Source organism: Triticum aestivum, chromosome 3A (genome assembly GCF_018294505.1).
Source record: "Triticum aestivum cultivar Chinese Spring chromosome 3A, IWGSC CS RefSeq v2.1, whole genome shotgun sequence".
Lineage (NCBI taxonomy): Eukaryota > Viridiplantae > Streptophyta > Magnoliopsida > Poales > Poaceae > Triticum > Triticum aestivum.
The window spans coordinates 59,905,597-59,933,544 of NC_057800.1; the positions used below are offsets into that span (position 1 = coordinate 59,905,597).

The following is a 27,948-nucleotide window of genomic DNA, read 5'->3' on the forward strand; positions in this document are numbered from 1 at the left end:
TTGTAACTTCCTGGAAAGTAAAATAAAATATGATGTATAGAAATAAAGATCGAATAGAGAATGTCAAATCCAGGACACAGCGAGCTAGCTAGACGTCACTTTTGCACGTTGGTAGCTTCCATCTAGACACACGACTCTTGTACGGACGGGCGAGATAAAGGAACCCCGGCGGAATCAATATCTCCCATGGTTCGTTCCATAGCCGCTAATCGATATGCCTAGTGCGCCCCTTCCACCCACCCAAGGGCCTTTGGCAGATGAGCTAGCAGTGCCGTTAAAACCTTCCATTGCTTTCATGCGGATTCTCTTATCTCCATGGATCTCCCCCCTTTATATATTGTGATCAGATATGCTGTCAAGTGCATGCAGCCGCGCGGCCACGGCCTGCAAACATCTTTGCCTGGATGTTTCCATGAAGGAACCAATTGGGTGTCTCAGGAAACATTTGCTTTGCCACGCTTTTTTGAGTATATCATAGCCGTGGGGGCGTACCCGTTAGCAGATTCTGCCAAACAATCTTAATTATCAAAGCCGTGCCCTTTCGCTATCGCTTTATTTTATCCCCTCAAGTATAACATGAGCCTATCATAGCGCCCGGCCCCAAAGCCAACCAATCACATGGCTGCGAGTCCAATGTATTGCTAGTTCACTGAAAGGTGCAATAATTTATCCTTGTGGTGGCTATCAAGGGTTTGTGCAGGAGGAGGACTATGCACTGTGCTATGGTGATTATGCTTTATAGCAAACCAGATACTTCCGAGGGAACTTGCAATCGAAGCAAATTCATTTTTACGCAATTCATCAATATATTCTGGGATTTGATCCAAGTTTAGCCTGCTGAAAAAGGAGATGGGTTGAGATTAGACTTGATTGCCATGCATGCCACCAATGGTCCTTTGAGGAGGATGGAGAAAAAATACGAGGGGCTTACATGCAAGAGGATATATATGGACGATTGAAAACAGTCACCAGCTTAGAGCCTTGGACACATGAAGATGCGGTGGGCTCAGTGTATAAGCAGCGCAACATCTACATTCTTCTGTTTCCCTGCGAGTGATGGAACTGCAGAAGAGGTCTTTTAATTTAATATATCGTCCTTGGTATGCCGGTCACCTAATTAATCTGGACTTGTGATAGGCCAACACAGAAACTGATTGACAGGAATAGCCCGGGCTCCACACAAACACACTGGCACAGGGGCGAGATGCAGCCAAGGGTGATGTTTATAATTATTACGAAATGGCGTCAGATGATCATGTCAGGGCCGGGGATGATCGGCCCCCAATAATAATCAAAGCAGCAGAAACACGGTCATGTGCTCGACAATCAACGTGGGGCTCTGCAGGCACACAGGCCAGTGATTCTATATTTGGCAACTATTATCTCTGCTTGTTTGCGCCACACCAGATAGCAAAGCAGAGCGCTGATCCTGTGATCGGGAAGGCCGGGCTTGAAGGATTGGAAACTGAAGCGCAACGGCGGCAGCGCTGATAAAAACAGCTGGGCAGCCCCACCCCCACCCCACCCATGGCGATGGGGCCGGGCCAGACAGACAGTGCGGGATTCTCTTAATCGATCGACAAAGTACGGGTTCCATGCCATGCACGCCCGTGGCACCGCGACCCTTCCGCCCCTTGTGACCAGAATTCAAAGGGACTGTGCCCTCCCACAGTGCGGTGCAACCTCGCCTCTGTACCGCGAGGACCCATCCGCTGATCCATCCGTGCTTTCCCCACCCCCACCCCACCCCCAACACGCCACTTACTAGCAGCACGTAGTACCATCCTCGATCTTTAGCATCGCAAGCACACCAGCTGGTGCTAATTCACCAGCGAGTTTTCCTGCCTGGCCGCTTCTCTGCCGGTTGATCTTCTTCATCTACCTCTGGCTCTTGGCTGCCGGCCCAGGGTCTGGTCGTGGTAGTGGTACTGGTAGTAGCCGGACGGCTGCCTCGCTACGACGTGGTGGGGTCCAGTCCTGCTCAACCTAGCTAGCCACACCCACACCCACACGGCCCTCAAAACATTGGGCATGCATGCATGGCCCACCAAAACTACTCACGCACCTGTCCTTTTGCCACTCAAAAGCTGAAGTCCCTGTTCTCCCCCCGGGAGAGAATCTAACTTAGGCAAGAGTTAACCACCCAAAAATGCCTGTACACGGCTGGTTCCAGATTAGGGATCTTGCTTGGAGGCAATAGTTTTTTTTTTTTGAACGTTGGCAGTAGAGCTGCCAAATTCATTGATCAGAAGAAGCGTTACAAGAACCCTCCGAGGAGGAAAGCACAACAAAAGGCTAGTGCAAAAAGAAAAAAAAAGAAAAAAAGCCGGCACCACCACAAACCCAAGCTCCACCGACAAGCCATGTACACCATCGGGAACCATCGCTGGGCCTCCAAGGAGACACCTCCAAGGAGGGAGTGATATCGAAGACAACACCGTCCCTCGATCTGGACTAGCCAAATCTTATGTTTTCACCCGGAGACCACAAGCCATGAGGTACGAAAAGCAAAACAAGCTCCACAGCGGTACCTCCAAGGAGGAAGACGACACCCATAGGCGCCGTTACCGTCGGCACTGACCACCCGTAGGCGCCGTTACCGTCGGCACTGACCACCTGTAGGCGCCGCTACTCCAGGAGATGGGCGTGAACATGCTTGAAGGAGAGCCCACCCGCATCCGCCGACCCCCACCGCACCGCCACCACCAACTCAGCCCGGGCAACGAGATCCGGCGACTGTCACAGCCGCAGCGAGGCAGGCACCTCCGCAGGACACACGAAACGCGCCAGATTTGTGAAGGGACTGCCCCGACCATCCCGAAGCGCCCACGCGCCCGAGCTCGCATCCTGGTGCCTGCAATGCATGCCGCGCCCCCCGCGCCCGCACCAGCACGCCACGCCCCCGTGCGCGCCGCGCTCGTCGCGTCCGCCAGCGCCTGCTCGCCTCGCGCACCGCGGGCGCCGCGCCCGTCGCGCCCGCAAGTCATGCCCGCAGTCCGCGCCCACCGCGCCTGTCGCGCGCCCCCAAACGGCGTCTGCACGACGCCTCGCCCCCCAGTCTCTTAGATAGCCCGCACGTAGTAGAAGAAAACGCTGCGAGGCTTCACTAAGTTGCGTGCGCTAGGGTGAGGCAATAGTTGCAAGCAGGGGGGTCGCAGGCTAGCTAGCTTGCAGCTCAAATAAAGACAGGCATGGTAGGATAGGTTACATAGGTAGGTCGTGAGCCTGGGAAAGGCTGCGCCCATGCATGCATTGCATACATCCAGGGCACAAAAGTGCCGGGCCTAAGCCATAGCCCTAGCTGACGGAGCTCAGCGGCAGCTCTCCGGTCTTGGTCCAACGATTTGATGGCCGGTGGATTTCAGCATCCAATTTATATTGTGCGTGTACTAGGAAAGCAAGAAAGACGCTTGCGGTGGATGAGATCTTGTTTGTGTTCTTCCTGGATGGGGGATCTTGGGAGAGGATCTAGCTTGTGGCTGCTTACGCTGCATTATCTTAATCAAATCATATGCTACTACTATGAATCACTGATAGCATGACACGCCCTACATGTAAGCATGCATGAATGGCCCCCAGGTGAGATGATATCAAATCTCTTGCTTGTGCGATCGCATGGCATAGTTTAGCCCCTTTTTCGTTTGATGCACATCACGTCGCGTGTGTCATGCGGCATCATTGTACTGGGCATGTGGTGTGGAGGCCATTAATTAAACTACAAAAGCCTTTGTTAATATATATATATCGCAGTGCTGTAGCCTGCCTCATCTTAGGGCGTGCTGTTACTGTTCTCAGGTAAGGAGTAGCTTAGTGGTGTGAATCTAGGCTTGTCTGTTCTTGGCTTCTTGGAGACCGTGACGTATCCTTCTTCCTTGAGAAACAACCTTTCCACGTTTCATCTGTGTTGACCACTCGTATTGACCTGACTATTCTTTTGTGGAGTTCAATTGCCCAAACCATATCTGTAGCTCTACCGCTGGTTCAGACAGCACTGTTCTCACAGTGCTCTTAGTACTGCTGTAGCTATTAGTCGCATACTTTAAACTAGCACATGAGGTGGATTAAGCTGATCATGAGGATATGCAATGTCACTACAATTTTCTCTGTTTTTCTTCCTCCGAAATCAGACGCTTGATGTATACCAACGCGGATCACTTGAATGTTCTCGGTGATATGTATGATTGTTGGCCAGCCTGGATCATGGCTACTTTTAAACATCCTTTTGGCTTTGAAAACTCTGCGGCAAGTAGTAATTACGGGCTGCTGAGATGGTTTGCTTGTCATGATGCAAAATTGCTAATTACGTAGAGTACGTATAAACTTCAGGCACGTACCTCTATAAATGACAAAATCTGAGCCGATGCTGCTAGCATGGCATGCAACAGTACGTTTGGTGGCCATCATCGACGGCCACATGTGCTTTGGATTATTTTATCAACAACGACGTGTTCTCGCCGTCGACGTACCTGGAAAGTAAAATAAATCAGCAGTTAAATAATCTGCTGGGAGCTGTGCTGCGCTAGCTTGCGCGGAGCCGTGAGCACAAGTCTAACCTCAGCTCCTCTTAAAGTTATTTTTATCTCACACTAATTTTAGGAGCAAATAGTATCTTTGGAAGTCTTTATGAGTTGATCTTGTTGCTTTTTTTAATAAATAAAATCTTTATTCCAGGTTACTCTTCTACAATAATTTGGGGGTGGACTATTCATAAAATATTTGTTTGTATTTTATTTGTTTGATATTATAGATGTTGATATAAATTTGGCCAAACATAATTTTTTGCCTTTGCCTTTGAAAATGGTAGTACCTTGTATTTTGGAACGGAGGTTAATTATCTTTTGGATTAATGAGATGCAAATTGTACATTAATATCAAGTATAGTTATTTCCTACTCCCTTCCATCCAAAATAAATGTCATGGTTTTAGTTTAATAGTATGTTCCTTTTCTAGCAGCTATATGTATATGTCAAAGGAAGTACTATATGCAAGGCAAATAGTTCCGCAGTGGTGAGGATGGTCTTGGCACTCAACTTCTCCCGCATCTTCTTGCCCTACACGCCTAAACGAAAGGCGATCATGATGGCCTGCGGGGAGATTCCTAGAATGGTATCACACACTTCACTTAAGCGCTGAAAATACCGACGTAGGTCTCTCCCGAACGCTGGATCATGGCGAGGAGATCACTGAAGTGCAGAATATACACTGAGGCTTGCAAGTGACCTGGAAGTTGCGACAAACTGGTCGCACAACTCCTTCCATGAGCCGATAGATAACCGAGGCAGGTTCATGAGCCAAGACTAGGCTGGTTCCTTCAAGACCAGCGGGAGCCAGATTACTGTTACCTTCTACGTTCCACCCATGGCATGCACAATCGTGGTGTAGAGTTGAAGATGTCAAAGTGTATATGTGGATTGCCTAGTTATTTACATCCGTTCAGACTTTTGATTGGATTGGCCAGTGCATGAAGCTTATCATGGTATCAAAGCCTAAGATCTTGAGTTCAAGTCTTAACTTTCACAATTTACCTGTTTGGCACAATTTACCTGTGTTTGGAGCGGACCACGCACACAATGTCCACACGCGTCCGCAGATGTATAGAGGGTCAAATTAGCCTAGTCCAATTGTAGATGCTCTAGTGCCTAGCACTTCTTTTTTCTTTCTTACCTCCCCCAATAAGACCTGCTTCCTTGTTGGTGATGGCCACACCACTGGGTGATCTCACTGTTTCAAGTTATGTTTCTCTTTTTTTTTTTGGTTTATTTTGTTTTGCCCGTTGTCTGCTGTATGTAAGCACTTTGTATTTGCCATGGATTAAGTAATTTAAATCTGGACGTTACATGTGGTAAGAAAATGAAAGAATCAAACAAAGCCTTATAATGAGCAAATTCATTTTCTTTTGTGATCATATAATATACTTCCTCCATCCCAAAATAACTATCATTGATTTAGTACAACTTTGTACTAACTTTGTATTTGTACTAAATCAGTGACACTTATTTTTGGACAGAACGAGTATAACCAATGAAATCTGTTATGACAACTATGCCCTCCGTTCCTAAATATAAGTATTTTTAAATATTTTAATATGAACTACATGCATATATATCTTAAAGTGTAGATTCACTCATTTTGTTCCGTATGTAGTCCATATTGGAATATGGAAAAAGACTTATATTTAGGAACGGAGATAGTAGGTTATTGCTTTAACGTGTACATGGACAATGTTTGATATTTATTACACACTGTAGACTGATGTAGCCGGCTCCAAATTCAATCATTAACCGAGAACATCCCTAGGGGTAGCTAGCTAGCTAGACCTGATTTGTAAGAACCTCACTTAATTCCTTAGGCATAAACTGGAACACGATGCATGCCAATGACCTAACTTGTATCTGATGGGTTCCTCACTAATGATTGCCAATTATACCGCCGCGCTTTTGATTATGAGATGGAAGCAATTAACAAATGATTAATTGGTTAACAGAAGCAATCGCACACCCCGCCTGTGCTAGCTACTGATCGCCACGGGTGTGAGTGTCTACGTATCGTCGGCTTGTTTATGATTGTGCAGCTTGCTTAGGCAAAGCGTTGGATTAGGAATAATTAAGCTCACTTATGCATGAGAGTGCATGATTACTCTAAACCGGAAGCACTGATGATTAATTGCTTTTTTGTTTTGTTTTAAGCATAGCTTGAGTGATTAAGATCATGTACTGTCGACAATAGTAATTGAGTGTATTTTCTTAGCCTTGGAAGTGTGTTTTTATTACCTAGCAATTGACATATTTATGTTTTCCTGTTTTCCCATTAGTTTTATTAATTATACCTATCATTAATTACAAAGCAATATGCATAGTACATATTACTCGCATGTGCTTTGTCCTTTGCATGATGATATAGGCCGGTAGGGGTCGAGTACATGCATATAAGTTGCTTTTCAAGGAAAAAAGAATATATTTTTTCTTGGGTTAATGTACACACATACATGTATTACTATTCTTTCTTTTGCAAAATCATGTATTACTATTCTGCAGCAAGGGCACGTTTGGCTAATTATTTTTGCTTATATTTATCAGGTCCGTACATGTGTGTATACATATATACATGTATGTACGTATAAGAAAACATAAGTATACATACGAACTCTTGAGCTAGTACGTACCCAGCAGCAACTATTTGCGAATGGTGATGAGATGAGGAGGCACTGTTGTAGATATTCTTACGAGTAGTGGCAATGTCACCCTCACACTTTTGCTTGTACTGCCAATTAATCCCAGTTTGTCCTTGTTTATCTGTTTACCCTCTCTCTCCTCCCTCCCTCCCCTCCGTCCCCCACCCTTTTGCAACGCCTCCACATTATTCTTTCAACTATCTGGCTCCCTCACTCAATACTGGCTTGCTTTTCTATTTTCCTGTCTACACACCTCAACTTTCCCTTGCTGCAGTTGTTGTAGGAGGAGAAGCTGTTCTCTATATCTCCCCCCTCTCTCCCACAGATCACTGCTGCCAGAGAGACAGTAGTTAGGCTGTCCTGCCTGATCATGTGCTAGCTCCTCCTCCTACAATTCTTTGATTCACTGCCAAGGAGACAAGAACTAGTCCTCCTGTTTGTTTGCCTGTTTTTCCATTCAAAATTTCTCTCCTCCTTGCCATGCTGTGAAGCTTGTGAATCTTGGAAGAGACGGGCTGCAACAAGGGGAGAGGAAATTTCTCCCAAATATTTTCTTTGCCCGCCTTCGTCAGATCATCAGATCTATATCCTTCTCTCCGCTAGTTGACCCCAAAGAGGTAAGGATGAGCAGGGTCTTTTGCTAGCTCGCTAGCTAGATGCGCCTCAGAGAAATTTGAGAAGAAAGGAAAATTTTGCAGCCTGTCCTTCTCTTGCCACTATTATATTGTTCATGCTTCTTGAGATTTGAGCAAACATCATGCTATTTTTACTTGGAAATCTGTGCTTCTTGTGCCATATCATCATACATGCACGCATATGCTTTCATACAGCTAGTGGATCAGGCTCTACATGCATTTGTTTTCATTGATTTTTTTTAGCAGCCATATGTCAAATCATCCCACTGCTATGAGTGAATCTACAGTTTTTCTGTGTGCCTCCTTGTTGTGAAGTTGAAAAAAGAAAGAAAAAGATACACCTATTTTCCCCATTTCTTGCGTCGAGCTCGCAAAGATCAGATCAGAACACCTTAAGCTCCCAAACCCTAATCTCCTTCTACCTTCCCAGAACGATCCTCACTCCAGGAAAACCCTAACCCTAGAACTAGCTAGCATCGGAAGAAACGAATATTTTTCTGGGGAAAATGACTAACCCTTTGACAGCTCTCTTAAATTGGTGTATATACACAGGTCGCTGGCAATGGCATCTCCGTCGAGCACCGGCAACTCCGCCGTCTCCGTGGTGGTCGCAGCACCGACGACACCGGGGGCCGGGGCGCCGTGCGCTGCGTGCAAGTTCCTGCGGCGCAAGTGCCTCCCTGGTTGCGTGTTCGCGCCCTACTTCCCGCCGGAGGAGCCGCAGAAGTTCGCCAACGTGCACAAGGTGTTCGGCGCCAGCAACGTGACCAAGCTGCTCAACGAGCTGCCGCCGCACCAGCGGGAGGACGCCGTTAGCTCGCTGGCCTACGAGGCGGAGGCGCGGGTCAAGGACCCCGTCTACGGCTGCGTCGGCGCCATCTCCGTGCTCCAGCGCCAGGTCCACCGCCTCCAGAAGGAGCTCGACGCCGCGCACACCGAGCTCCTCCGCTACGCCTGCGGCGAGCTCGGTGGCATCCCCACCGCGCTTCCCGTCGTCACGGCCAGCATCCCCACCGGCAGGCTCTCATCCGCCGCAATGCCGTGCCCCGGGCAGCTCGGCGGCGGCATGTACAGCGGCGGAAGTGGCGGTGGCTTCCGGAGGCTCGGGCTTGTGGACGCGATAGTGCCACAGCCACCTCTTTCCGCCGGTTGCTACTACAATATGCGGAGCAGCAACAACGCTGGAGGCAGCGTCGCCGCTGAGGTGGCGCCCGTGCAGATCCCTTACGCCTCCATGGCGAATTGGGCTGTGAACGCCATTAGCACCATCACCACCACCTCAGGATCAGAGAGCATTGTGATGGATCACAAGGAAGGAGGCGACAGCAGCATGTGAACTGGCGCACCCAACCAACAGTGAGTGGCCCGTTTGAGTAAATTGTTGCACTGTAATCATGCATATGTATATATGCAGCTTCATGTGTTATCTGTGCTACAATCTTGCCTTGTGCAGTGCATGTGGATTACCTCTCCTACTCTCAAGACCGATGGATGTGGAGAATGATATGTGCGCTTTGGCCGGCCTTGACGCTCAAGGAAGGAAGCTTCGGGGAGACTGATGGGATCGAGCTAGCTCATTCCCAGGTTAATTAAGCTAAGAAGCAATCTATCTATGAATCTATCTATATATAGCCAACATGAATTATATATGTCAGCGTCTCCCTTTCTGCATGTTGTGCAAGCCATACTTTGGGTCGACTTTGGAGTTCTATATGTAATCGAATCGAGATCTAGCTTGATCTCTCTTCTTTTCATGATTAATCGATCGGTTCCGCAGGATCCATGCATCAGTCAATCAGTCATTAGTACGCATAGCATGCTTGCTCATGAGAAAAGAACCCACCTTTAGGCGGCCAAATAAACAATGCACTCTCAGCACATAGATTTGTGAAAAGATCATGCTTGCATGCATCAGGGACTGAGGAGTCCTGAGCTAATGTGGGTTAATTGGGGTCTAATTAAAGGCTACATGATCTGCATCTGATATCATATGTCATAGGCACCAGTGGCCTATGCTTGCATATATGCTCCAGATATATCATCTTGAGATGCTTAATAGTAAGGGACGAAGATTAAAACAGTTTTTTATGAAAGGCATCACATCATTTGTTTTGAAGACATTCTTCTCCTTCCATGTTAGTAAACTGTAAAGGCATGTGAAAAGCAGTATTCTCGGCACTATTCTTATAGGTCCCAGATCTTTTTATGGATCTCACTGTTGTGTGCATTGTACATGTATTTATTCGATCATCTAGAGATTTCTCTTTCGCTGGGATTAACTGGGGTTTTCTTTGGGCATTTGATTTGCTACTTTTCATGCTTACGTGTTGCTCTGAGATCAGGTCTGGATCTTTTGGTGTTGAATTTGTTTATTCCTTCACAAGTTTGAATTTTACTATTTGCTTCTTGGTTTTGTGTTGAAATTTGTTCAGTTATTGCTGCTGACCCCCCCCCCCCCCCCCAAGGCCCTCCTATAAAAAGCTTAATTAATTAACAGGAGACGCTTCTGCTTAATATAAATTTGAAACAAAGTTTTATGTACAAGAAAAACAAACAATATATAGGCTCCTAACTCATAGAAAAATTGAACAAGGTTTATGTTAAAGAACAACAAAGAAAGTGATACATACAAAAAAACTAACTGATCACCCCCTTTTACCCTTTGAACCAAATTTTTATGCCCAAAATTTTAGTAATGTATATACAACTGAATTAAGCTAGGTTTCATCGCCCGAACGTGTTATCTTATATTTACTTTGAAAGAAAAATCCTTGTAGATATTCAATATCTATAAAAAATATCCAAATTCTCCATCTTTTGTATATTTTGAGTCCCTATTTGAAGCATTGATTTTTTAAGCAATACAATAGGACGATTTAGCTCCTATATATAAATTCTTTTGTCCTAAACACAACATTATAGGCTCATAGTGGAGTGCAGTATTTTGGAATTTTCATAAAAATATATATTGAAATTTTGGAACGGCTTTTAAGAGATTCCACATGTACATGTATAGATGTGTCCTACATATATGTAAAATTTCTCAATAAATATATTCATTTGTGCACCTCAAAAATAAAATAAATGTACTGGTCTATTATAGATCCACATGTTTGTCTTTCTCGTTTAGCCCCCAAATAAACATATTAGTTCAGGAAATTTATACGTAAGTAGAGCATCTACACCTGTGAAAACAAATTCACGATTCAATGTAATCCCTATTAAACACTATTTTTCTATGAGTTAAATTATATTGAAAAAAATAGAAACCTTTGCCTACAAAAATGGGCAGGAGAATAGTCGATCCAGTATGTTTGAGGGTTAAGACTTAAGAATGATGCTACATCGTGTGGCACCCATAGTGTGCTATCTTGAAATTCAAATCATCCGGAAAAGAAATGAACGATGCACATTTTCGCTTTTCCATAACTACATTAGACTTGAGCAAATTGTTCATTTGGAAACAAAAAGAATGATGCCACGTTTTTTCTTTTCCATAAGCACATTAGACTTGGGCAAATTGTAGCAAGAATTTACGTATATTCATATGGTACTTTTTTTGCGGGGATATTCATATGGTATTAAATGCATGTAGAATCCAAAAAAATTCTGTAATGAGGTCGTAGCCTATGTTAAACTGAGTTGCATCTCGAAAAGAATGTACTCCCTCTATAAACAAATATAAGACCGATCACTATTTTCTTCATAATATGAGAAACATGGACTTCACTATATTTTTTTGCGCGGACACATTTTTTTTGAGTGATGGATTTGCACTAGTTTGAACTTGACTTATGCACACGTACACGCGTTAAACATTGACATTGTGAAAATGAAGTAGTAGCACGCCAATGACTTGTGTCTTTACGCCCGGATGGACTCTCTCCGGTTCACCAATCACTGAGTGCTTAATTCCCAACCATGGATCATTTTTCTTGACATCTCTCTCGATCACGATGGTTGTTGCTTTCCAAACTGATTAGACGCTCTTACTTGGTGAACCGATGTGACAAATATAACATTAACATATGGAGCTTTGCGCATGAGAAATCTTCTATAAGATCATGATTAGAGGGGCCCATTATAAGGACCGTTCGGGTGATGGAGAGTGGAAACTTTTATAGATAAAAAGTTGCTGTAGATAACGTGCAGTGTACAAACGCCCTTTAGACATGCATGAGTTGTTTGTACTAGGATACTAGCTTGTAGTACAAAAATAGCTGTCGAGTTGCATACAGAGAATGTAGACGTCGTCGTTCTTAGTTTCCCCTTTTTGATGAGAAAATTAATCTCGTCCTCACAATCCCACATATTCTTACTGCACAGCGGACACCATGCACTAGTACACCATTTTCTTGCGAGGCATGATGCATTGATTTCCTCGCATGCACACATTGCACGGATGCACTGTTGGAGATTAGACGTGTCATGCTTCCTCGTACGTATTCGAGTAACCTGTTCCTGCACAGCTAGAGCACAGAAACAAGTACAAATACAACACTACGTAGCATGCATGTATAGCTAGCTGCTTCTCCAAGTACCCTCCTGCTAGCTAGAAGGAGACATGTAGGTCGTCTAGCGGGGACATCACATGCATGGGTTAACCGCGTCACTTTTTTTATTAGAAAAAGAGTATACTGCGCTCGTAACTGAAAGCGGGGGAGTACGTACGTACCTTGCCGTGTCGTTCAAACACGGGCGGTACGTAGGGTAGCTGCTGCTGTTGCTGGGACTTGACGTGACGGATCACCCACGACCAACCGAGGAAGGAAGAGCAACGAGCGAGGGGGAGCGCGCAAGCAGCAGGCAGACTAGACGACACGCACACGCGCTTGTGTTTTCCGCCTGCCCTCGCCATCAATTCAGTGGCTCCCAGCGAGCCACCTCTCCCTCGTGCGCGCCATCCATCCATCCCTTTATCACCTCTCACCCCAGGCAAAACAAAACATATGCCTTTTAAAAGAAATGAAAAATACACCCAAAAAGCATCTTATATCTGATATTTATAAATAAGAAAAATAATGGACAACACATTGGAATGACATCTCAATAGATTTAATCTTTATGTGATTGTAGGCTACCCGTTGGAGATTGGAAATTGGACTAAACCAACACTCCAACGGTAAAAGAAAGGGACACATGTAAGCGGCTTTGTCATACTAGGTTTTGAAGACCGCAATAACCACTAACCCCTTAAGACGAGATCTGGAAGTGTTGTAGAAGCATCGGTTGGAGCATCACCCTACACAAAACAGGCTGGCAATCCATTACCACCAGTCTAGATGATTGGAGAAGTCAGACCGTGCCCTAAAACAACACAAAAGAAGATGTCGAAGGCGTCGCATCAATGGTGAGACAATTGCTCTCGTTGAAGGACACACCAACTGATCTGAAGAGAGCCTACAAATCTGGGGACACAAACTCTCACAGGCTCTTCGTCGACGCCAAATCGAATGTCGTTGAGGTAGAGAGAGACCAAAGAGACCTTATTCTAGCACGCCACCGCCGTCACCACCTCATCAATGTCATTGGGAAAACAAAACCTAAATAGAAAAAGGGAACAGACGGACGGGTCCCCACTCCTCTTGCAGCCGACGAGGCCACCGAACGGGAAAGATGAGGGTCCCGATGTGGCAGCATGGGGAGAAACTTCACGGCGGCTAGGGTTGAGAGAGTTGTTGTGGAAAAAGATATGGTACGATGAAACAAAACAAATATTGATATGCACACGAGCGGTGAAAAATCATATGTACATGCAATGCAAGCGAACATATTCTAATCTTGCTGAGAATGGAGCCTCCTCGGGCATCGAGGTCGTCTTTGCATTCATGGACCCACTATCCGGGCAAAGATTAGTTATGGGTTGTGCTTGGGCATATTCGCACCTGAAGGCGGCGCTGATCCCTAGGAAAGTCCTAGATGCCCTTGAACCACCTTTTTCTTTTTACATTTTTTCTATTTTTAAAATTCATGATTTTTTTTGAATTCGTGGACATTTTCTAAAATTGGGGAATATTTTTAAGATTCACAGACATTTTTCCAAATTCAAAAAACATTTTTAATTCATGAACGTTTTTAAAACTTGCAGAACTATTTTGAAATGCAGAAATATTTTTATAAATTCATGAATAGTTTCCAATTTCATGAATATTTTTCAAATTCGAGGAATATTTTCTAGAATTCAAAATTTTATTTAATTTGCATAGATTTCAAAATTCGTGAGCATTTTTTTTTAAATTCATGAAAATATTTAAATTCATGTTTTTATATTTTTGCAATGTTTTAGAAAAATCGTGAATATCTTTTATTTTTCAAGAGTATCTACTTTTTATCCAATTTTTTGTTCCTCTATGTTTGTTTCCCTTCGCTACTCCAGATGGGACAAGGCCCAACTAGGCCTAATGGCCAGTGAGCCAAAGCGACCATCCTAGGGCATGCACCGTTTGTCCGTCCTTCCACCCCATGTTGGCTAAATAGAAGCTCCCATGCATGTGGGTTATTTCGCTGTTGGGGAGCGGTGGACTGTTTTTCTGCTTCGTATGTTTGTGAGGGGCTAGTGCAGACTTGGTGGTTCTGCGCCAAGCGGTCGAGTCGTCGCTTGCTCAGGCTTCCTCGTCGGGGCTCCCTGAGCGATGTTTTTATGGTGGAAAACACATCGTTCTAGCACTAGGGAGGCCTAGAATGAGAAGATCAGGCATTGGAGATACAAGCCAACATGAGCACCTGTCGGAGAGCCAATGTAGGCAGGCCTTGTGGCAATAGATCTAACCCCAAGATTGGAAGGTCCTTTTGGGGACAAAAACCAGTCTAGGAGAGTGATTCTGGGAGTAGAAGCAAGAGTGACTTGGGTTGTGTGGGTGTGTGCATTGCACACGGGCCTTGGGCCATGGCTACACGTGTGAAAGGACATGCGGTGCCCCCATGTGTGGTTTTGGTAATTGATGACATTCTCTATGGACTAATGGTTGCATTGAGTTATATTGGAAGGATTTGTCCATAGGTATTTTTTGAAGTCCATATGTTGATTTCAAGGAGTTTATGAGTTGATCAAGGTGCTATTAAGTAATTATCCAAAGATTGGTCATGTTGTTGGGGAACGTAGTAATTTCAAAAAAATTCCTACGCACACGCAAGATCATGGTGATGCATAGCAATGAGGGGAGAGTGTGATCTACGTACCCTCGTAGACCGATAGTGGAAGCGTTAGCACAACGCGGTTGATGTAGTCGTACGTCTTCACGGCCCGACCGATCAAGCACTAAAACTACAACACCTCCGAGTTTTAGCACACGTTCAGCTCGATGATGATCCCCGGACTCCGATCCAGCAAAGCGTCGGAAGAGTTCCGTCAGCACGACGGCGTGGTGACGATCTTGATGTTCTACCGTCGCAGGGCTTCGCCTAAGCACCGCTACAATATTATCGAGGATTATGGTGGAAGGGGGCACCGCACACAGCTAAGAATATGATCACGAGGATCAACTTGTGTGTCTTTGGGGTTCCCCCTGCCCCCGTATATAAAGGAGCAAGGGGGAGGCCGGCCAGCCCTTGTGGGCGCGCCAAGGAGGAGTAGGATTCCTACTCCTAGTTGGAGTAGGTTTCCACCTTTCCTAGTCCAACTAGGAGAAGGGGGGAAAGGGGGGGAAGAGGGGAAGGAAGGGAGAGAGGGGCCGCGCCCCAAACCCCTTGTCCAATTCGGACTGGGCTTGGGAGGGGCGCGCGCCACCTCCTGGTCCTTCCCACTAAGGCCCATTAAGGCCCATTGCTTCTTCCTCGTATTCCCGTAACTCCCCGGTACCTCCGAAAATACCCGAATCACTCGGAACCTTTCCGATGTCCGAATATAGTCATCCAATATATCAATCTTTACGTCTTGACCATTTCGAGACTCCTCGTCATGTCCCCGATCTCATCCGGGACTCCGAACTCCTTCGGTAAATCAAAACTCATAAACTTATAATATAACTGTCATCGAAACCTTAAGCGTGCGGACCCTACGGGTTCGAGAACAATGTAGACATGACCGAGACGCGTCTCCGGTCAATAACCAATAGCGGAACCTAGATGCTCATATTGGCTCCTACATATTCTACGAAGATCTTTATTGGTAAGACCGCATAACAACATACGTTGTTCCGTTTGTCATCGGTATGTTACTTGCCCGAGATTCGATCGTCGATATCTCAATACCTAGTTCAATCTCGTTACCGGCAAGTCTCTTTACTCATTTCGTAATACATCATCTCGCAACTAACTCATTAGTTGTAATGCTTGCAAGGCTTATGTGATGTGCATTACCGAGAGGGCCCAGAGATACCTCTCCGACAATCGGAGTGACAAATCATAATCTCGAAATACGCCAACCCAACATTCACCTTTGGAGACACCTGTAGAGCTCCTTTATAATCACCCAGTTACGTTGTGATGTTTGGTAGCACACAAAATGTTCCTCCGGCAAATGGGAGTTGCATAATCTCATAGTCATAGGAACATGTATAAGTCATGAAGAAAGCAATAGCAACATACTAAACGATCGGGTGCTAAGCTAATGGAATGGGTCATGTCAATCACATCATTCTCCTAATGATGTGATTCCGTTAATCAAATGACAACACATGTCTATGGTTAGGAAACATAACTATCTTCGATTAATGAGCTAGTCAAGTAGAGGCATACTAGTGACGTTTAGTTTGTCTATGTATTCACACAAGTATTATGTTTCTGGTTAATACAATTCTAGCATGAATAATAAACATTTATCATGAAATAAGGAAATAAATAATAACTTTATTATTGCCTCTAGGGTATATTTCCTTCAGTCTCCCACTTGCACTAGAGTCAATAATCTAGTTCACATCGCCATGTGATCTAACATCAATAGTTCACATCTTTATGTGGTTAACACCCATAGTTCACATCGATATGTGACCAACACCCAAAGGGTTTACTAGAGTCAGTAATCTAGTTCACATCGCTATGTGATTAACACCCAAAGAGTACTAAGGTGTGATCATGTTTTGCTTGTGAGATAATTTTAGTCAACGGGTCTGTCACATACAGATCCGTAAGTATTTTGCGAATTCTATGTCTACAATGCTCTGCACGGAGCTACTCTAGCTAATTGCTCCCACTTTCAATATGTATCTAGATCGAGACTTAGAGTCATCCAGATCTGTGTCAAAACTTGCATCGACGTAACTCTTTATGACGAACCTTTTTGTCACCTCCATAATTGAGAAATATTTCCTTATTCCACTAAGGATAATTTTGACCGTTGTCCAGTGATCTAATCTTAGATCATTATTGTACTCCCTTGCTTAACACAGTGTAGGGTATACAATAGATCTGGTACACAACATGGCATACTTTATAGAACCTATGGCTGAGGCATAGGGAATGACTTTCATTCTCTTTCTATCTTATGCCGTGGTCGGGCTTTGAGTCTTACTCAATTTCACACCTTGTAACACAGCCAAGAACTCTTTCTTTGACTGTTCCAATTTTTGAACTACTTCAAAATATTGTCAAGGTATGTACTCATTGAAAAAAAACTTATCAAACATCTTGATCTATCTCTATAGATCTTGATGCTTAATATGTAAGCAGCTTCACCGAGGTCTTTCTTTGAAAAACTTCTTTCAAAACACTCCTTTATGCTTTGCAGAATAATTCTACATTATTTCCGATCAACAATATGTCATTCACATATACTTATCAGAAATGTTGTAGTGCTCCCACTCACTTTCTTGTAAATACAGGCTTCACCGCAAGTCTGTATAAAACTACATGCTTTGATCATACTATCAAAGCGTTTATTCCAACTCCGAGAGGCTTGCACCAGTCCATAAATGGATTGCTGGAGCTTGCACACTTTGTTAGCTCCTTTTGGATCGACAAAACCTTTCGGCTGCATCATATACAACTCTTCTTCCAGAAATCCATTCAAAAATGCAGTTTTGACATCCATTTGCTGGATTTCATAAAATGCGGCAATTGCTAACATGATTCGGACAGACTTAAGCATAGATACGAGGGAGAAACTCTCATCATAGTCAACACCTTGAACTTGTCGAAAACCTTTTTGCGACAATTCTAGCTTTGTAGATAGTAACACTACTATCAGCGTCCGTCTTCCTCTTGAAGATCCATTTAATCTCAATGGCTCGCCGATCATTGGGCAAGTCAATCAAAGTCCATACTTTGTTCTCATACATGGATCTCATCTCAGATTTCATGGCCTCAAGCCATTTCGCGGAATCTAGGCTCATCATCGCTTCCTCATAGTTCGCAAGTTCGTCATGGTCTAGTAACATGACTTCCAGAACAGGATTACCGTACCTCTTTGGTGCGGATCTCACTCTGGTTTACCTACGAGATTCGGTATTAACTTGATCTGAAGTTACATGATCATCATCATTAGTCTTCCTCACTAATTGGTGTAGTAGTCACAGGAACAGATTTCTTGTGATGAACTACTTTTCAATAAGGGAGAAGGTACAATTACCTTATCAAGTTCTACTTTCCTCCCACTCACTTCTTTCAAGAGAAACTCCTTCTCTAGAAAGGATCCATTCTTAGCAACGAATGTCTTGCCTTCAGATCTGTGATAGAAGGTGTACCCAATAGTCTCCTTTGGGTATCCTATGAAGACATATTTCTCCGATTTGGGTTTGAGCTTATCAGGATGAAACTTTTTCATATAAGCATCACAATCCCAAACTTTAAGAACCGACAACTTTGGTTTCTTGCCAAACCACAATTCAGATTGTGTCGTCTCAACGGTCTTAGATGGTGCCCTTTTAAACGTGAATGCAGCTGTCTTTAATGCATAACCCCAAAACGATAGTGGTAGATCGGTAAGAGACATCATAGAACGCACCATATCTAATAAAGTACGGTTATGATGTTCGGACACACCATTATGCTATGGTGTTCCAGGTGGCGTGAGTAGTGAAACTATTTCACATTGTTTTAACTGAAGGCCAGACTCGTAACTCAAATATTTTACCTCTGCGATCATATCGTAGAAACTTTTATTTTCTTGTTACGATGATTCTCCACTTCACTCTGAAATTCTTTGAACTTTTCAAATATTTCAGACTTGTGTTTCATTAAGTAGATATACCCATATCTGCTCAAATCATCTGTGAAGGTCAGAAAATAATGATACCCGCCACGAGCCTTAACACTCATCGGATCTCATACATCAATATGTATTATTTCCAATAAGTCAGTTGCTCGCTCCATAGTTCCGGAGAACAACGTTTTAGTCATCTTGCCCATGAGGCATGGTTCGCAAGCATCAACTGATTCATAATCAAGTGATTCCAAAAACCCATTAGCATGGACTTTCTTCATGCGCTTTACACCAATATGACCTAAACGGTAGTGCCATAAATAAGTTGCACTATCATTATTAACTTTGCATCTTTTGGTTTCAATATTATGATTATGTGTATCACTACGATCAAGATTCAACGAACTATTTTCATTGGGTGTGTAACCATATAAGGTTTTATTCATGTAAACAGAACAACAATTTATTCTCTTACTTAAATGAATAACCGTATTAGAATAAACATGATCGAATCATATCGCTCAACGCAAACACCAAATAACACTTATTCAGGTTCAACACTAATCCCGAAAGTATAGGGAGTGTGCGATGATGATCATATCAATCTTGGAACCACTTCCAACACACATCGTCACTTCACCCTTAACTAGTCTCTGTTTATTCTGCAACTCCCGTTTCGAGTTACTAATCTTAGCAACTGAACTAGTATCAAATACTGAGGGGTTGCTATAAACACTAGTAAAGTACACATCAATAACATGTATATCAAATATACTTATGTTCACTTTGCCACCCTTCTTATCTGCCAATCACTTGGGGTAGTTCCGCTTCCAGTGACCAGTCCCTTTGCAGTAGAAACACTTAGTCTCAGGCTTAGGACCAGACTTGGGCTTCTTCACTTGAGCAGCAACTTGCTTGCTGTTCTTCTTGAAGTTCCCCTTCTTCCCTCTGCCCTTTTCTTGAAACTAGTGGTCTTGTCTACCATCAACACTTGATGTTTTTCTCGATTTCTACCTTCGTCAATTTCCGCATTACGAAGAGCTTGGGAATTGTTTCCGTTATCCCTTGCATATCATAGTTCATCACAAAGTTCTACTAACTTGGTGATGGTGACTAGAGAATTCTATCAATCACTATCTTATCTGGAAGATTAACTCCCACTTCATTCAAGCGATTGTAGTACTCAGACAATCTGAGCACATGCTCACTAGTTGAGCGATTCTCCTCCATCTTTTAGCTATAGAACTTGTTGGAGACTTCATATCTCTCAACTCGGGTATTTGCTTGAAATATTAACTTCAACTCCTGGAACATCTCATATGCTCCATGATGTTTAAAACGTCTTTGAAGTCCCGATTCTAAGCCATTAAGCATGGTGCACTAAACTATCAAGTAGTCATCATATTGAGCTAGCCAAACGTTCATAACGTCTGCATCTGCTCCTGCAATAGGTCCGTCACCTAGCGGTGCATCAAGGACATAATTCTTCTGTGCAGCAATGAGGATAAACCTCAGATCACGGATCCAATCCGCATCATTGCTACTAACATCTTTCAACACAATTTCTCTAGGAACATATCAAAATAAACACAGGGAAGCAACAACGCGAGCTATTGATCTACAACATAATTTGCAAAATACTACCAGGACTAAGTTCATGATAAATTTAAGTTCAATTAATCATATTACTTGAGAACTCCCACTTAGATAGACATCCCTCTAATCTTCTAAGTGATTACGTGATCCAAATCAACTAAACCATGTCCGATCATCATGTGAGATGGAGGAGTTTCATTGGTGAACATCGCTATGTTGATCATATCTGCTATATGATTCACGCTCGAACTTTCGGTCTCCGTGTTCCGAGGCCATATCTGTATATGCTTGGCTCGTCAAGTATAACCTAAGTATTCTGCGTGTGCAACTGTTTTGCACCCGTTGTATTTGAACGTAGAGCCTATCACACCCGATCATCACGTGGTGTCTCAGCACGAAGAACTTTCGCAACGGTGCATACTCAGGGAGAACACTTCTTGATAATTAGTGAGAGATCATCTTATAATGCTACCGTCAATCAAAGCAAGATAAGATGCATAAAAGATAAACATCACATGCAATCAATATAAGTGATATGATATGGCCACCATCATCTTGTGCTTGTGATCTCCATCTTCGAAGCACTGTCATGATCACCATCGTCACCGGTGCGACACCTTGATCTCTATCGTAGCATCATTGTCGTCTCGCCAATCTTATGCTTCCACGACTATCGCTACCGCTTAGTGATAAAGTAAAGCATTACAGCGCGATTGCATTGCATACAATAAAGTGACAACCATATGGCTCCTGCCAGTTGCCGATAACTCGGTTACAAAACATGATCATCTCATACAATAAAATTTAGCATCATGTCTTGACCATATCACATCACAACATGCCCTGCAAAAACAAGTTAGACGTCCTCTACTTTGTTGTTGCAAGTTTTACGTGGCTGCTACGGGCTTAAGCAAGAACCAATCTTACCTACGCATCAAAACCACAACGATAGTTTGTCAAGTTGGGGCTGTTTTAACCTTCGCAAGGACCGGGCATAGCCACACTCGGTTCAACTAAAGTTGGAGAAACTGTCACCCGCTAGCCACCTTTGTGCAAAGCACGTCGGGAGAACCGGTCTCGCGTAAGCGTACGCGTAATGTCGGTCCGGGCCGCTTCGTCCAACAATACCGCCGAACCAAAGTATGACATGCTGGTAACCAGTATGACTTATATCGCCCACAACTCACTTGTGTTCTACTCGTGCATATAACATCAACACATAAAACCTAGGCTCTGATACCACTGTTGGGGAACGTAGTAATTTCAAAAAATTTCCTACGCACACGCAAGATCATGGTGATGCATAACAACGAGAGGAGAGTGTGATCTACGTACCCTTGTAGACCGACAGCGGAAGCGTTAGCACAACGCGGTTGATGTAGTCGTACGTCTTCACGGCCCTACCGATCAAGCACCGAAACTACGACACCTCCGAGTTTTAGCACACGTTCAGCTCGATGACGATCCCCGGACTCCGATCCAGCAAAGCGTCGGGGAAGAGTTCCGTCAGCACGACGGCGTGGTGACGATCTTGATGTTCTACCGTCGCAGGGCTTCGCCTAAGCACCGCTACAATATTATCGAGGATTATGGTGGAAGGGGGCACCGCACACGGCTAAAAATATGATCACGAGGATCAACTTGTGTGTCTTTGGGGTGCCCCTCTGCCCCCGTATATAAAGGAGCAAGGGGGAGGCCAGCCGGCCCTTGTGGGCGCGCCAAGGAGGAGTAGGATTCCTACTCCTAGTTGGAGTAGGTTTCCACCTTTCCTAGTCCAACTAGGAGAAGGGGGGAAAGGGGGGGAAGAGGGGAAGGAAGGGAGAGAGGGGCCGCGCCCCAAACCCCTTGTCCAATTCAGACTGGGCTTGGGAGGGGCGCGCGCCACCTCCTGGTCCTTCCCACTAAGGCCCATTAAGGCCCATTGCTTCTTCCTCGTATTCCCGTAACTCACCGATACCTCCGAAAATACTCGAATCATTCGGAACCTTTCCGATGTCCGAATATAGTCGTCCGATATATCAATCTTTACGTCTTGACCATTTCGAGACTCCTCGTCATGTCCCCGATCTCATCCGGGAGTCCGAACTCCTTCGGTATATCAAAACTCATAAACTTATAATATAACTGTCATCGAAACCTTAAGCGTGCGGACCCTACGGGTTCGAGAACAATGTAGACATGACCGACACACGTCTCCGGTCAATAACCAATAGCGGAACCTGGATGCTCATATTGGCTCCTACATATTCTACGAAGATCTTTATCGGTCAGACCGCATAACAACATACGTTGTTCCCTTTGTCATCGGTATGTTACTTGCCCGAGATTCGATCGTCGGTATCTCAATACCTAGTTCAATCTCGTTACCGACAAGTCTCTTTACTCGTTTCGTAATACATCATCTCGCAACTAACTCATTAGTTGTAATGCTTGCAAGGCTTATGTGATGTGCATTACCGAGAGGGCCCAGAGATACCTCTCCGACAATCGGAGTGACAAATCATAATCTCGAAATATGCCAACCCAACATTCACCTTTGGAGACACCTGTAGAGCTCCTTTATAATCACCCAGTTACGTTGTGACGTTTTGTAGCACACAAAGTGTTCCTCCGACAAACGGGAGTTGCATAATCTCATAGTCATAGGAACATGTATAAGTCATGAAGAAAGCAATAGCAACATACTAAACGATCGGGTGCTAAGCTAATGGAATGGGTCATGTCAATCACATCATTCTCCTAATGATGTGATCCCGTTAATCAAATGACAACACATGTCTATGGTTAGGAAACATAACCATCTTCAATCAACGAGCTAGTCAAGTAGAGGCATACTAGTGACATTTAGTTTGTCTATGTATTCACACAAGTATTATGTTTCCGGTTAATACAATTCTAGCATGAATAATAAACATTTATCATGAAATAAGGAAATAAATAATAACTTTATTATTGCCTCTAGGGTATATTTCCTTCACATGTGAGTGTTGAGCTTATTGCAAGCATGTCTTGAAGAAGAAGATTGTGTGATCATTTATGTTTGACTTCAAGATATCATCCAAATGAAGAGAGTTGGAAAGATTCAAGGTTGATCAAGACTAAGTCAAAAGTGAATCAAGCTGATCAACTCACAAAGCATAGAAGAAGTACCGAGAGGGGTCAAGTGATCCCATGGTATGGTAAGCATTGTCCATTGCGCTTTGTGTACTAACCCATGGTCTATGTGAGAGTTCTATGTGGGGTTAGGTACGTGTCCATGGGCTTGCGATAAGAGGAATATATCACTCACCCCATGGAGAGGATGACATCAAGTGGTGATCATCATCAAGATTGCCGTGTGTAAGTTCAAGTGGAGCATCACGAAGAGATCAAGTGCTTGAAGCTTGCCGTCCGTTGTGGTGTCAATGGACTTGTGAAGATGTGCCGAAGAGTGGCTCACCCATAGTGGAGTATGGGGGAGCAATCAACTAGTCTTCATCGAGCCAACACAATCAAGAAAGATGGTCCAACTTGAGAAAGTCAAGATACTCATCATCTAGCTCAAGTGGACTATGTGCAAGGCAAAGGTTTTCCCTTGATAGGTTTTATATTTTACCGGTCTCATGGTGGTAGTTGGGAGACCTGGTTGTAGGATCGATTGCCATACTATCAAAGGCGGCTCTCTAGTGAGTAGCTTGATTGTATCATTCGTCGAGAGCTCAAACCATTGCATCCTTGCATCATATCTCTTGGTTCTTGTTTGATTTTTCTCCTTCTGAGATTTGGGGCTTATGGCCATCTTCATGACAAGCTCGAGTTCATCAAAAACCGATTTCATATGCATCTTCTTTTGTGTTTTCGGTGTTGGAGTTTTTACCGGTCTTAATTGAGAAAGGGTTCTCACCTTTTTATTTTGGGTATTTTATAAAGTGCTATTTCTTGATATTTCTATCAATATTGTGTTTGCTCTTGTCTTTAGCTTTCCAACAAACTTGATTCACTACAAGAAATATGTCAACTTGTGACCACCACTATTGGTCACTGAATGGTCACAAATTTCCATTTGTGACCTTTTTGTGACCAAAAACATAAGGTCAAAAGCTGGTCGTCATAAACTGACTATAGCGACCTTTCTTCTGGAATGGTCGTAGATGTTTATGACCAAAATACGTCTACTGTGGCGTTTTGGTCACTAGCAACCTCCCCAGGCCACGTAGGCATCCAGCGTGGCAATCTGACGTGGCACAAGATTCAGCCCGGTCCAATTCGATTTTCTACATGGGCCTAGCCCAACAATTCAGCCTTTTTACTATATATTTTCTCTATTAATTTTCTCTAGCTACATGGGCCTGGCCCAACAATTTAGCCTTTTTATTTCATGGATCATGGCCTTTTTGTGATCTATTTCGTTTTTGGGCCTAAGCCTTTTTATTTACTTGGCCATCGCCTTTTGTTCATTGTTTGATTTGTGGCCTTTTTAGGGCCCAAATAGTATATGTTTCATTTCCAACATATCAACAATAAAGTAACCAGTATTTTGGTCCAAAGAGCCCCAATCACACAAATTTTCATAAATGGCAACCAAAATGAGTATATTATATATATTACAATCATGCGATAGTTCACATCATCCAGGAATTTAGAACAACTACAAAAGTGCTGCTATGAAATACTATAACAGCCATTCACATCATCCAGGAACATATAATTAGCTACAAAGATGAAGCGTTCCCTTTTTCCAACTTCTTGAGCCTGGAGCTCCTGTAAAAGACAAGAAATGATCATTATCATGGCTGTGAATTCAGAATGAAAGCAATATCCTCAAACATACAATAGCTAGGAAAAGAATATTGAACAAAATAATAAACAAATACACAAGCAGCTAGGGGTCGATCCTAATGCATGAGGGCACGGATAACAATAGCAAATGTGAAATGCTTGATGATGTACATGAATTCACATTTAGAAGGAAATAAATGTACTGTAAAACATTCCATATCAGAAACATATTCACTCAACTAAAAGAAGGTCGAGTTTTACTTGCAAATGAAAACATGCTAGAACCTTTCTGTCAATTTATGAGAAGTAGAACCACTGTGCCACTTGGTTTTTCTTTAAATAAAAGATGAGTTGTAACGTAGGCTAACAGAAACGCGATGAGCATCGTTTGGGCAAACCATCTAGAATTTAGCATCAGGCAAGCCAAAAATTGCAGTCAGACACCCTGACACGACAAGCGATCCTAACTGTACAACAACTCAAGTCAAAGAGACACAATAATACAGCATCACCAATCATGTCAAACCTCACCAAACTGAATCCTACTGAGACGAGCCAACAGAACAACACCAGGAAATTAAAAATATATGCGATACGCTGATGACAACGACAGAATCCGATGGCCTCACCTGTTCCCCCATGGGCACGACGAGCCTGGCGTCGCACTCGCGGCTGCGCGTGATGCAGTGCAGCCACCAACAGGCGCGCAGGGTGATGAAGTGCTTTTCAGGAGATGTGAGGCACCAGACAGCAATCTTGAGCATCCTTGCAAACTGGCTACTACTGCACTGCTTCATGTCCTGCAACAACAGCATCAGCAACAAGAACAAGCGCTTCAGTTCACCAGTTGGTCCGTGAATCGGATACTTGACAGATATACTGTATATTGCTACTATTAGTTAAGACACCAAAAGAGGTGATAATTAATAAAATATATGTATGCACTATGTTAAACCATTAAATGGGTGATTAGTAAGGGATGGTAAAATATTTGCAGATTTCACATTAGTGGACTGCTTGCACGCTGACAAGAGCAACTGTATTCCTAGTGAAAATTGAACTTGGGGTTTGACAAATCAAACAACAGACAACAATGACAACTGAAGCACTTGAGCTCTTTTATATTCTCGAAGACAGCAGAAAACACACAAATTAGTACAAATATATTATGCTTAGCCAGTGCTAAGAATTCAAGTGTTGCACAGTAATAGACCTACCCTCCCCTAATAAGTAATGCTTTTTAAATGGCTGATTAGTCAGAGATGGTTAACTAATTGCGTTCCCTGCTATTGAATTGCTTGCACTATAATGAGAGCAAAAGTATTCTACTAGTAATGTACAGTATATTCGTATATTATGCTTGTCAAGTGTTACAGGCTTCACATTTTAAGCATTTTACAGTAATTTATCGCCCTACTGTCCCTCAAATAACTAGTTAACCAGAGACGGCTAATAACCAGCAGATTTGCCATTATTGAATAGCTTGCACTGCTGTACTTACGACCAGCAATATTTCTAGTGAAAACTAAACTTGGAACATTTGACAAATCCCAAGGCCAGAATCCAGAAATCATGATCGGAGCAAAAAAGGCCTAAAAGTGTACCCCCCACACCCCTAAAACAAATATGGAACTCAATTATGCTAATAATCATTTGCTAGCAGGATATCAAAAAAGTATACTAATTTACTATGCTAAGCCACTTGCACAGACAAAAACCATCTAGTAATTTCAGATGAACATGCTAGCAGGATATTCAAGTGTTGAACAAAAAAGTATACTAATAATAGGATTTAGTCAATAGAACCCCAGAAAACCATAAAATCACTTCACATCCTGTTCAGCGTTTTGTGTTGAAATATTGGCCATCAAGTAATTTTGTGCAAGTCTCAAAACAAGGCAATAATGATATAATTACTGAAGCCGCTGATATGGTTAGATTATTTGCAAGTGACTTCAAACAGAACATATGGCATGCCTTAGTCATGCCCTAAGGCTAAGCAGAACATATTTAAGCACCTCCATGAATACAGCCAAGTCTCTTAACATGCTTCTACTACAGAAATCATAACAACAGCAGGGTCAAGTTGAGTTAGCTGCAGACCTAGTTGAGTTGTCCCCTTCGCTTGGAGAGGACGACGATCTGGTCGTTGCCCACGTCCCCCGCCAGCGGCCGACTCTGTTTCCCCATGGTCTGGATGGTCAGGCAGAAATCATATTGCCATAGTTTGCCCCTGGTTAACCCAAATCAGCAGGTCGCCATCCTAATCCAACAGACTGAACCTCTGCTTGCTATCTCGCCTGACCGCCTACACGCGAGAAGGCAAAAAAAACATTTACTCAAAGCATCTTACAATTCACAACAAATTCGAGATTGACCCAATTAATTATACAACGTATAGAGATTTCATAATCAAAGTTCATGCTGCTAGGCTGCTAGCTATCAAGATGAAAACAACATGTAGCAGATACAAGCATACCAGGCAAGGTGGGCTAGGTGTTTACTCCGATCCTATTACAGGGCTCGGAAATGACAATGCCACAACCCACAACCCTTTGCATGTACCAGACCCCATAAACCTGTCCAAATTGCTATATGCACGACCCGTTACAGTCCACAGTTACAGGATATGCTCAGAAATGAACAAATACCAAAGCCCTTTTACTTGTACCAGACCCCAACCACATGTAGCTAGCAAATTAATCACTTCA

The 27,948-nt window shown here is 43.5% G+C and overlaps 1 protein-coding gene across 2 annotated transcripts; it reads left to right on the plus strand.

Moving 5' to 3' along the window:
- Positions 1-7,324: 7,324 nt before the first annotated feature.
- Positions 7,325-9,587, plus strand: LOC100037601 (protein LATERAL ORGAN BOUNDARIES). 2 transcript variants are annotated; one of them, XM_044482889.1, is made up of 3 exons: positions 7,325-7,788; positions 8,332-9,162; positions 9,260-9,587. In XM_044482889.1, the coding sequence occupies exon 2, from the start codon at positions 8,369-8,371 to the stop codon at positions 9,140-9,142; it is 774 nt and encodes a 257-aa protein (XP_044338824.1). In that variant the 5' UTR covers positions 7,325-7,788; positions 8,332-8,368; the 3' UTR covers positions 9,143-9,162; positions 9,260-9,587. The 2 variants fall into 2 exon arrangements, with proteins under 2 accessions (XP_044338824.1, XP_044338823.1); XM_044482888.1 differs by having other exon boundaries at positions 8,359-9,162.
- Positions 9,588-27,948: the final 18,361 nt, after the last annotated feature.